Source organism: Peromyscus leucopus, chromosome 1 (genome assembly GCF_004664715.2).
Source record: "Peromyscus leucopus breed LL Stock chromosome 1, UCI_PerLeu_2.1, whole genome shotgun sequence".
NCBI classification, from domain to species: Eukaryota; Metazoa; Chordata; class Mammalia; order Rodentia; family Cricetidae; genus Peromyscus; species Peromyscus leucopus.
Genome location: NC_051063.1, coordinates 46,034,260 through 46,046,930, shown reverse-complemented (window position 1 = coordinate 46,046,930; position 12,671 = coordinate 46,034,260). Strand labels below are relative to the sequence as shown.

At 43.7% G+C, this 12,671-nt stretch overlaps 1 protein-coding gene across 3 annotated transcripts in view; it reads right to left on the bottom strand.

Moving 5' to 3' along the window:
- Tbc1d12 (TBC1 domain family member 12) overlaps positions 1-12,078 on the bottom strand; it is an 84,431-nt gene extending 72,353 nt beyond the window's left edge. For 2 of the 3 annotated variants that reach the window (XM_028882913.2, XM_028882914.2), the window contains exon 1: positions 11,240-12,078. In XM_028882913.2, the coding sequence (XP_028738746.1) occupies positions 11,240-11,952 (713 nt within the window). In that variant the 5' untranslated portion in view covers positions 11,953-12,078. The remainder of the gene's footprint in view (positions 1-11,239) is intronic. The other variant, XM_028882915.2, reaches the window with a different exon arrangement.
- Positions 12,079-12,671: the final 593 nt, after the last annotated feature.

Below are 12,671 nucleotides of genomic sequence, written 5' to 3'. Positions count from 1 at the left end.
ACACACACACGGACACAGACACATACACACACACACAGACACACACACACACACACACACTTAAGTCAAATGGGGGTAGGAAGTCAGTGAACCATGAAAGTAAAAACAGCAACTTGAATTTTATTCTTCAGTGGACCTCTCTATTTTTTAAAAGGTCACTACAGTGAAAACCAGAATACACAAACTTTTAGGATGGGATCCTTACATATTTGAAAGTTCAATAACTACTTTAGAATCTAAGTTTCTACACAGCATATGTTTTTGATAACAATGAATTTTTTCTTCATGAGTAAGAGAGGTTTAAATACCTTTTGATAGAGTTACAGTTACTCAGAGACATTCGTTTTTTAGCTCTGGAACTCAAGAAAGGATATATTGTATAAAACTATGTTTTACATTTATCTTACTTTTATTGGTTTGCTTTGGAGACAGGGTCTTGTAGCACTGGCTGGCTTTGAACTTCTATGTAGCTAGCTGTAGCTAGCTGGAACTCTTGGTCCTCCTGCTTCCATCTAAGTGCTGGGACTACAAGTGTGTGTCACACACATGGTTGTCTTAACTTTTCAAATATGTGCTTTAAAAAAGATGTATTTTTACTTTGTGTGAACGAGTGTTCTGCCTGCATGTATATATGTACAACATGTGTGCTTAGTGCCTGCAGAGGCCAGAATAAAGTATGAAATCCCTGGAACTGAGGTTACAGACAGTTGTGAGCCACTATGTGGGTACTAGGAACCAAATCCAGGTCCTTTGCAAAAACAGCAAATGAGCTTTTAACTGCTGAGGCATTTCTCTAGCCCTTCATACATGTACTTTTGAATGCCCAGATTTATCCAAATCAGCCTTTAGAGCCTAAACTAAAATCAATAAAATGTTTCCTTAAATAAAATCATAAAATATATCTCAGTTGCAAAATATGGGCTATAAAGAAGCCACGGAAGGCTGGGCATAGTGGTGTACACTGTTAGCCCCAGCACTCAGGAGGCAGAGGTAGGTGGCTCTCTGTGAGTTTGTGGCCATCTTGGTCTACACAGTGAGTTCCAGGAGTTCCAAGCCAGCCAGGCTACACAGTTAGACCCCACATTAAAAAAATAAAACATAAAAAAAAGCTGGGAGCTGGAGAGATGGCTCAGTGGTTAAGAGTACTGGCTGTTCTTCCAGAAGACTCAGGTTTAATTCCCAGCACCCACATGGCAGTTCATAACTGTCTGTAGTAGCTCATAACTGCCTATAACTCCAGTGGGGAATCAACACCTTCACACAGACATAGATGCTGGCAAAACACAAATGCTTATGAAATAAAAATAAATTATTTTTTTAAAGCCATGAAAGGATAGGGAAGTTAGAAGAGGTGTACAAGTTACCTTACAGGAAAGAAATATATATAAAACAATAGAAAAAGTTGAAAAAATATCGTCTGTAGCTGTACCCTGAATGCCACAAGTCAAGGTACTAACAACTAAATTTTATTTTATTTTATTTTTATTTCTACCCTCCCCCCACCCCCCAGGAAGGGTTTCTCTGTGCAGCCCTGGCTGTCCTGAAACTCAATTTGTAGACCAGGCTGGCCTTGAACAGAAATCCACCTGCCTCCTGAGTGCTGGGACTTACTGTGGGATAATCTTTTTGTACACTGTGAAGATGTGTCTCTGTTTTACCTCACCTGTCTAAGGCACCTTCTGATTAGATTAATAAAGAGTTGAATGGCCAATAGCTAGGCAGGAGAGGATAGGCACAACTTCTGGGGAGAGAGAGGAACTCAGAGGAAGGATCAGAGAGGTGGAGATTTGCCAGCAAGATGCTGAGGAAGTCGGACTTACAGTATGGAGGAGTGGAAACAAAGCAATTAGCTTTGTTTTATTTTGTAACCTAAGTCCTGCTTCCTCCTTCCCATCTCCCCCAAAAGTTGATACAGGCCGTGACTAAGTTTTTACAGGGACATTAACAGGTTGCCTCTAGTTAACTGAAATCTGAATGAAAATCAAATTTGGAAATTCTAAATAGCACCTACCATATGCTGGATGGGGTACTTGGATATTACAGTATTCAAGGAAATACAAGAAAACAGTAGCCAGGTGTGGTGACGCACACCTTTAATCCCAGCACTCGGGAGGCAGAGGCAGATACATCTGTGAGTTCCAGGCCAGTCTGGCCTATAAAGTGAGTTCCAGGACAGCAGGGTTACACAGAGAAACTCTGTTGGGGGCCGGGGGTGGGGTGGGGTGAGGAGAAAGCACATAATTTGATGTTCAGTTCCAAATTTAAAACATTTTAATCTGTGTGGGGCCAGGGACAGGCAAATAGAAATATTTTAAACACATAAAAAATACTCAACATGAAATTCAAATTAAAAAGGAATTAAAAAGCCAAATTCAGAGGTAAGTTAAACACATGATTGTCAAGTTCACTCTAAACTAGCTATCTTGTTTTGCTAAGCTAAACTTCTCTTAATTGCAGGAAGAGTCTGCTGAAAAACCAGACAGTCACATGGTTTCCCCCTCTTAGCCACAAAACTCCGTTCAAGAAAGGCTGAAGCAGCAAATTTCAGTGGGATGCAAGCCGTGGTCTGTGCAGAACTTCAGAAGGGAGGGAAATTAACAGGCTTCTTGATAACTCTGTAAAAACAGTAGGATTTTGCTGCTGCATCAGAGAACCTAGGAAGGTTCTCACAAGCCAAAGCTTTTCTTAAAACAGACAATACAGACTAAGCAGCGCAAATAATAGATTTTCCATTAGGAAAAAGAAAGCTAAGATTTAACTATGCAGACATAGATTCTCAAGCTTGTAAATGATGTATTTTGGATTTCTTCATCTGTTCTCTATTGCTATCTGTTTGTTTCATTTTGTTTGGTTTGGTTTTTTTGAGACGGGTTCTCTGTGTAGCCCTGGCTGTCCTGGAACTCACTATGTAGGCCAGGTTAGCAGAACTCAGGGATCTGCCTGCCTCTGACTCCTGAGTGCCAGATTTAAGGTGTGCATCACAGCCGGGCGGTGGTGGCGCATGCCTTTAATCCCAGCACTCGGGAGGCAGAGCCAGGCGGATCTCTGTGAGTTCGAGGCCAGCCTGGACTACCAAGTGAGCTCCAGGAAAGGCGCAAAGCTACACAGAGAAACCCTGTCTCAAAAAACCAAAAAAAAAAAAAAAAAAAAAGGTGGTGTGCATCACCACCACCACCACCAAGCTGCTGTCTATAACAATAAATAGATCTAACCAAGCTTTAAATCAATAAAGGACCATGAGCTATAAATATGTGTGCTATATTTTCATTCAGTTACACCCGAGGAGACCAGTTCATCAACCAACTAGGTGAAGCATTTAGCATTTCAGAGATTACTGTCCTGGAACATCTGTAATACAATGTAGGGTGTTATGGGACAGACTTGTTAAAATTCAGATTCTAGGGAGATTCCTTCTACATTCTATTGAATCTAAAAATCTTCACTTAGAAACAAAACAATCTTAATTCTTGATAACTCTCCCTCCTTCCAAGTAATTTTAAAAGTTAAATTTAGGAACCACTGAAGGAGCTGGGGAGACAAACCAGTCTCAAAAGCTATCCTCTGACCTCCACATAAGCTCCATGGCATGTATGTGAACACATACACAAAATAAATAAATGAAAAGAGAAAGTTGTTTTTTAAAGATTTATGTATTTATTATGTATATAGTGTTCTGTCTGCATGTATGCCTGCATACCTGAAGAGGGCATCAGAGTTCATTATCAATGGTTATGAGCCATTGTGCAGTTGCTGGGAATTGAACTCAAGACCTCCGGAAGAACAGAGTGCTCTTAACCTCTGAGCCATTTCTCCAACCTGAGTTTGTTTGTTTGTTTGTTTGTTTGTTTGTTTTAAAGTCAGTCAGTAATGACAGAAAGTCAGTGAGCTATGCCCAAGCATTAGGACCTGAGTTCAGATACTCAAACCCCCAGCGATGGGTCTGGGTGAGTAGAGACAGACTATGTAACTCTCTGGCCATCCAGCCTACCCAAGAGTGAGCTCCAGGTCAGTGAGAGATCCTGTCTCAAACAAACAAACAAATGAAATAATAATAAGGTGGAGAATGATTGAAGACGCCTGATGCCAACCACCTGGCCTCCACAAACAAGTGCATGAGCAAGTAAATCAACACACACACACACACACACACACACACACACACACACACACTCACTCACTCTACCCACACAGACAAAGGAAAAAGGTTTCTCAATAGTAAGTCCCAAGCAACTTTCCAGCAGCACCATCTGGGATGACTTTTCATGGAGCTAACAGAGTTCTCAGAGACCCTGGAAGAAACAGCAGCCTCCGAAAAGCCTTCTTTCCCTTTCTGAATCCATTAGAGATGGTAACAGATGCACACCCTCAAAGTTTCCAAATGTTTCTGCTCTTTCTCCAAAACTTCCCATGACAACACAGGCTACAAAGTGTAAGGAAGCCAAGTTAAACATTTCATAAAATTAAGCTAAAAATTTGGCTTTCACTTGTCTATATTTATTTTTCCCCTAAAACAAAAAAAGATAAAAAATATTTTAATCTTTCTCAACATTCCTTCCTTTTTAGTTCCTTCTTCACTTTGCTTTTCAATGCAAGCTTCATTTCACTGTACAAGAATCCGTACATCATCCACCTAATCACATGTACAAATAAGTGTTTAAGTTTCTTCCTACACAAACTGTGCAATGTTTCCTCAAGACAATACACAAAAATTCACCTGTCTTTCCCTTAAATTGGTAGATTTCAGGGGTGCTATTTCTCATAACAGACACATCCCCAAAGAAATTATAGTAGAAAAGAAGAGATCTAAAGTGAACATGGTAGCAAACATCTATAATCCCAGCTCTCAGGAAGATCTGGCAACCGAGGCTACACAACTAGATGCTGGTTTATACTGTCTACACCTAAGAAACAGAACACAGAAAACTAGTGTTTAGCATGATTATGCTAAGATAGGCATATAAAACAAAAAATACAACCTCACATCTTCAACGGAGATCTTAGAGCTAAAGGGAATGGTTCTTTCCATTTCTAGCAACCTTCTTATTTTAAAGATAAAAAAATGGTATTTTTTAGAATCTTCTTTAAATCAGTTCACATCTGCATCTATAATATTTAGTCAGTCTGTAAATATTTGAGGTCTACTACTATATGTGTAAAATGAATCCATCTGTGTTTGAAAGCAAGAAAGAATTTGTTTGAAAGACCCACAAAAAATAATTTAGTTATTCAATTTTTTATTATTATTTGGGGGGAGCGGTTTATGGAGACAAGGTTTCTCTGTATAGCTTTGGATCCTATCTTGGAACTCACTCTGTAGACCAGGTAAGAATACTTGATGGTTTGTTTTTGTTTTTTTATTTTATGTGCATAAGTGTTATGCCTACATGCATGCATGTGCATCATGTTCATGAACCATATTCATGTTTGGTGTCTGCAGATGCCAGAGATTGTTGGATCCCCTGAAACTAGAGTTACAGATAGTTGTGAGCCACCATGTGGATGCTAGGAATACTGAACCTGGTCCTCTGAAGGGTTAACCTGTACTCTTAACCACTGACCTATCTCTCCAGCTCCAAAAGCTCTTACAGAGGACTCAGGTTCAGTTCCCAGACTCACATGACAGCCCCACGACTATCTTTAACTCCAGTTCCATGAGATTAGCCACGTCTGACTTCTGACTTCCACAGGTATCATACACTCATGTGGTACACATACTTCTATGCAGACCAAACATTCATACACATAAAACAAAATAAATCTAAAAAGAAAAACATGAAAAAAGAAAAAGTGAAGAAGGGTGGGGTACAGAGTCTTGAGATTTTTGAAGAAAAAAGCCTAGCTCAAAGAACAAGACACTTTTACGCCTTTGAGATGTGCTGACATGGTGTGGCTCATGTCTATAATCTCAGTAACTAGAGAAGTCGAAGCAGGATGACTGCCTGAGTTCAAAGCCAGCCTTGGCTCCATACTGAGTTCTAGTACATTATGGACTACAGAGTGAGACCATGTGACTGAGAGACAGACAGACAGACAGACAGACAGACAAGAAAGAACAAACAAGCTGGACCTAGTGGTATATAGCAATTTAGGAGATGGAAGTAAGGGGACCAAAAAGTTTGAGGTCATCCTCATCTACACAGCAAGTTCAAAGGTAGCCTAAGACCCTGTATCAAAATTAATTAATTGTTTTATTTTAAAAATAAAATAAAAAGTTTCCACTCCTCATTGCTGAGTTGGTGAACACAGAGTAGTAGTGGTTCCTATATAGTTCAATTTTTACACAACAGGAAAGGATCAATGATCTGAAGATGGTTATTTCTGGGACTCTTACAACAGGCACCACAAGCAGACAAATGCAAAGGTAAAGCAAACTCCCAGCGATGACTACAAAAGAACTTACCCGACAAGAAAGGGCAGAAAGCAAGGGATGACCACTGAGACTCTTCAAAAGGAGAGCAGTCTACTAAACAAGGTCCTATATATCTTAAGGACTTTCTTCTCTGGTCATTGACGCTCCTATCAGCAATGCATCCTAACTGAATACACAGATTGCCATAAAATTCTTCCTACCATTGCATTAAAACGAGGAAGCTCTTTTTGCCTTTTTTGAGACAAGGTCTTACTCTGTATCAAATTAGTATCTAATTCACAGCAATCCTCATTTTCCTGAGTGCTGGGAAAACTGGCATAGTCCACCAGGAAATTCCTTTTTATAAGTGTTTGTTACAGACTTTTTTTTTTTTTTAAGATTTATTTATTATGTATACAAAAGTTCTGCCTGCGCGTACACCTGCAGGCCAGAAGAGGGCACCAGATCTCATTATTGATGGTTGTGAGCCACCATGTGGTTGCTGGGAATTGAACTCAGGACCACAGGAAGAACAGCCAGTGCTCTTAACCGCTGAGCCATCTCTCCAGCCATTACAGACTTTTGTCTAGTTAAGAGGAAAAGAAGTAAGGGAACGAACCAAAGAGGACGAAGAGGTGGGAAGAACACTGTCGTAACATAAACACAGCAGTTCAATGCCAAGGGAGACAGGCAATCAAGAACCCCAATTTCTAACCTGTCCCCACTAGCTAGCTGAGCCACCTTCTTTAAATAGTGAGCTTCTTCATTTAGAGAGTGAAGTAGGAGCAAGGTACTCTGAAGAATAATAAAGGCCAGGTGGCAGTGGTGGCGCATGCCTTTAATTCCGGCACTTGGGAGGCAGAGGCAGGAGGATCTCTGTGAATTCGAAGCCAACCTGATCGACAGAGTTCCAGGACAGCCAGAGCTGTTACACAGAGAAATCCTGTCTCAGGAAAAAAAAAAAAAAAAAAAAAAAAAAAAAAATCCAAGGGCAAGCTGATTCCAAAGGTAACACTCAGCAGGAACTTCAGTTGACAACTGTACACAGACCATAATAATCATAGTAGTATAATAATAGTAATAACAATTAATCTGGAGTGGCTGGAAAAACAGGCATTTGCTGATTATTTTACCTGAGGATTGAGGATTTGTTCAAAATCACACTTTAGAAAATAGTGAAGAAGAGGAGACACGAAAGCAGCCAATTTCACCCAATTTGAATGGCATTATTCACACCATTGTTAGATGCTGTCCACTCAGAGACGAATGTCATAGTCCCTGCCTTTAAGATGTCCAAAATGCAGCTAAGGTTTTAGCTAAATACCAAGGGGGAAAAAACGTTCCTCTCACTCCACTCTATTCAAAGAATGACATGTAAAGGAAGCCATGATGTCTAAAACCTTGACATGTATCTTGGCAAGCATACATTCACATGTACCTTCACTCACTCAATCAATTAACAAAAAAACTTCAAAAATTAAAAAAAAAAAAAGAAAGAAACTAGGTCTCAAGTGCCTATTTTTTTGTGTGGGGGGGTGTTTTTTAAAATTTAAATCTAGTTCTTTGGGACAAGAAGGTGGCTCAGCCAGGAAAGCACTTCCCATGGAGTGTGAGGACATGAGTTCAGATCCCTGGAAGACACATAAAGGCTGGTAGGTATGGTGGCCTGCCTGTAATCCCAACAATTGGGAAGCTCAGATAAGGAATCCTCAGTTCAAGCTAGCTAATCAGACTAGCCATGAGTGACCTCTGGGTTCAATAAGAGACCTTGCTTCAATACATTAAGGTGAAGAGTGATTGAGGAAGACAATCTACACACATGTGAACATGGAAAGCCACAAGCATGCATAACACAAACATACATACACACCAGAAAAAAAATCCAGTTCTCTGATACATATGAACAACATAGTCATATAAATAAAATCTAGCTAGATGAAAGGTTAAAGAAAGTTTAAAATTCGACAAAAACTTCTGCCTGCAGCTAATAAGATGAAAGCTCCTAATATAGATTTGTCCTATTATTGCTCACAAATTGCAGTACAGCTCTATGTATCTGTTTTCCAACTTAACCTCTACTAGCCAGGTCAGAGACAATAGTCTGAATCACAGCTATTCTCAATGCTTTGCACCAAGCAAGCACTCAGGGTATACTGGTTGGATTGGTGATCTCCAAAGTCCATTCAGGTCTAAAGCCACCTGACACCTGACCTCAAAACTTGACCACGATAGATATAGTTCAGTACAATGCTACAAGGTATCAAATACACATATATTTAAGTCATCCTGAGACCTTGTAAAACACTGTCACTGCAAGATTTAAATATATTTTTACATGTAGCTCATACCTGTAATTCTAGCACTTAAAGAGTCAGAGGCAGGAAGATCAAAAGTTTGAGACCTGTGTGAGCCACATAGTGAGTTCTAGGCCAACCTGGGCTAGACTGATATCCATCTCCAAAAATGAAAAAAAATACCAACTAGATTTTTAAGAACAACAACAACAATAGAACTAAATATATTTTTGACAATACAGGCACAATTATAGATCTCATTATTATATACTCAGTACTGTGATGGAATATAAAATTAGGATTTCCATTCTCGATTTGAGAAATTTCGAATTTGTAAATTTATACAAGCAGGAAAAGTAGGAGATACTAAAATAGAAAGATGTAAGAAATGCCCAGTGCAATATAAAATGTATCTTACTGAGTACAAGTAGGCACACTAACTGTGTAACTTCCTAATACAGGAAGGAGGGCTCGGAACTACGGTTCAACCGGTAAAAGGGCTGGCCTTGTGTGCATGAGGCCCTGGATTTGATTCCAGCACCATACAAACCAGGCTTAGTGACACAAGCCTCTAATCCTAGAGCGAAGTTCCAGGTCAACCTTGGTCAGCTACACAGGCAAGTCAAGGCAAGCCTGAGCTACGATGAGGCTGTATTTAAAAAAAAAAAAAAAAAAGTGTTTCTTTCACTTCAGGTTATAGTTAAAATCTTAGAAAAGGGAATGGAAACAGGGAAAACTGAAAAAGGTAAGATTTTACATGTTGGAGACATATTATTTGCCTAGAGGTAAAAACCAACAACCACCAAAACCCAGGAGTCTAAATCTACCTCATAAGACACTTGCTTTTCAGGAATATGCGCGAAGATTTCCACCATAACTTTCCTAGCACAATTAAGCCAGCAAAGCCTCGCTCTGGATCTGCAAAGTCCATCATAATAATTTAATTTCAAGATGTCAAATCACAGATAAAACCCCACTGAAAATTAGTTACCCAAGCGATGGAGAGGGGCTGAGGCAGGAAAATCCCAACTGAGGCAGGAGGGGGGGATGGGAGGGTGTTTAAAGCCAATCTCAACTACATAGCAGCCTTCTTATGAGGGGTAAGGGAGACTGACATCTTTCCAGATAATTACAGTGTTCTAGCAAACCATGTCCACAAAATGCATGCTCTCAAGCATAAAAACTCACATGAAAGTGAGTCAAACCACCCCCCCATCCCACCACACACACACACACACACACACACACACACACACACACACACACACACACTCCACCAGAAGTTGCTGAGGCTGTAACTCCGTAAGTGGGCTCCTTGTCTAGTATGAGCAAAGTCCTGGGTTCAATAAACAATGGTGGCCTGGCAGTGGTGGCGCACGCCTTTAGTCCCAGCACTCGGGAGGCAGAGCCAGGGGAATCTCTGTGAGTTCGAGGCCAGCCTGGTCTACAGAGCGAGACCCAGGATAGGCACCAAAACTACACAAAGAAACCCCGTCTCGGAAAAAAAAAACTAAAAAAGGGGCTGGGGATTTAGCTCAGTAGTAGAACACTTGTCTAGCAAGCGCAAGGCCCTGGGTTCGGGCCTCAGTTCCAGAAAAAAACAAAAACAAAAAAACCATGGGATGGTGGACATTGATGAAAAGTGATTGAAGCTTGTCTGAGATAAGCAGAAAAGGGATTTCCTAATTTCCTAGAGTGCAATAATAATTTGGGCTAAAAGGCTGGGTTCTAATTCAAAGCACTATACCGCCTGCCGTTTTGTTTAAAGACAAGATCTTGGTATGTAACCCGGGCTGACTTACTAGTAGTTGTGTAGCCCAGGCTGGCCTCGAACTCTTGGCTATCCTCCTGCCTCATCTTTCCTTAGTATTGGCGTTACAAGTGTGTATTTCTGATTCGAATGCTTTAGGCAACGGAAACAAATACTATGAAAAATAACCATTTCTAATTTCAGGAATTCCCAAACTAGGCCGGTAAAATAGCTCGATGAGTAACGGCACTTTCCACTAAGCTTGACAACTTGAGTTGAATCCCCTGTATCCAGAAAGTGGGAGGGGAGAACTCCCAAAAGTTATTCTCTGACCTCTACAAGAGGATACATTCACACATAGATGTGCACACACACATGCGCGCACAAACACACACCTACACCAAATAAATAACTGTAATATTTTTTTAAAATATCAAGAATTCCCAAGCTAATGGAATAGCCTTAGATTCCACGCAAATGAACTTCGCAGATTTCTGCTACACCACACCTGTAGGAATACACCGCCGCCTACTCCGTCCGAATCCTGGTAATCAATTGTTAACCTCCGCTCTATTATTTTTTTAATGCTGTTCCAGATGAGGCGACTGAATTTATGGCATTAGGTGGCTGGTCAGACTTGGAAGCACAACGCTCCCAGGGAGGGAAGGGAGTAACACTAAGACTGCCTCCTGGCCTGGAGCTCACAAAGCCCCCCGCGGTTCTCCTTCCCTAGTGACAGATCAAAGCTGAGTCCCCGATGCGCCCGGCCGCTGGAAGGCAGCCGCCCGCCGCCCTCTGCGCTCGCTCCCGGCCCCGCCCAAGCCCCCCGCGCGGCCGGTGCGATACCTGGCGAAGAAATCCGCGAAGCCACCGCTCCGTCGAGCTCGAGCCGTGGTGCCCCCGGGGCCCAGCTCCGCCGCTGGCAGGGGTGCGGGCGGCCCCGCCGAGGGCAGGAGGTCGCCGACGCTCTGGCGGCGGCTCACCTCGAACGTGTTCCGAGAGCTGAAGCGGGCGTCGGGGAGGTCGGGGCTGGGCTCCGCGCTCCCACCCGGCCTCGCGGCAGAGGTGGCGGCTGTGGGTTCCGGGTCATCGGTGTCCCCGGCCGCCAGACAGCAGCTCCGTAGCGGGTCCTCCAGCGGCGCGGCCCAGTCGTCCGGGCCGCCCGCACCGTCCACACCCTCGTCCGCGGGATCCAGCAGGCGGGGGTGGCCGCAGGATCGGCGGCGACGCGCCTCCTCCGGGCCGCGACGGTCCTGGCGCAGCAAAAAGCCCGAGTCCCCGTTGGTCATGCTTGAGCGGCACGCCGCGGGGACAGCCGCCGCCTCTGCCCCGCCGAGCCCGGGCTGCAGCGGGCCCGCGGCCGCCGCGAGATACCGCTGCAGGAGCTGCCGCGGCGCTTCCTCCTCTCCAGCCTCCCCGGGCGACTCCGCGGCGACGGCGCCTCCGCCAAAACTGCCGGCGGCGAGGACGGTCTTCCCATCCTGACCCATGGGCCCCGGGACTGGGAGCAGCTCGGCGTTTCTTCCCGAGCAGGCTCCGGCATCCTCGGGACCCATCATCTGAGGCGGCGGCGGCGGAGGACTGCCCTGCGCGCAGGGGCCGCGGCCACGGCCGCCGCAACGTTCCCGGACCCACCCCTCCCACCCGCCAGCCAGGGCAGTTGCCGGAGCCCGGGCACGCGCTAGGATCGCGCACGCGCACCAGAGGCCCCGGGCCGGCCGCGACCCGGCGCGTCCCCGAACCATAGAGACGGCAGCTAGAGCGACCCGGAGGACAATCTGGGATCCGCCAGCTGCCTCTGGGAGCCAGAGGATGGTTGGCGCACTCGCAGGGTGACAATGCTTAGCAGGAGCGCAGGTACCGCACGCTTTGCCAAAAACTCACTTGATGCGATTCGTTTGTGAGAGCAACATAACGACGTTAGCCTAAGTCTTTCCATCTCGACAGTTTTTACCTTCTCTATCAACAGTGAGGAATTCTATTGCAACCCTTCAGGTCTTCATTGCCCCCAGGACAGCCCCTTACCTACCCTTTCTACTTACCTTGTGACAATCAGGTTGGTTGTAATGTCACCTGGGTAAGGAGATGTAATGGAGTCTGAGCGAGGACCCTGTGGTAATGGATTAAGACAGAATGATGACCATTTAGTGGAAATAAATGTATTTAATGTACAAATCACAAGGCAGATAATAACTAGCCACAGGAGCGATAGGAGAGCAGCCAGCAATTACAAAGCTATGAGATTGACGTGAAGAAAGTGGAAACTGGATTGGGGCAA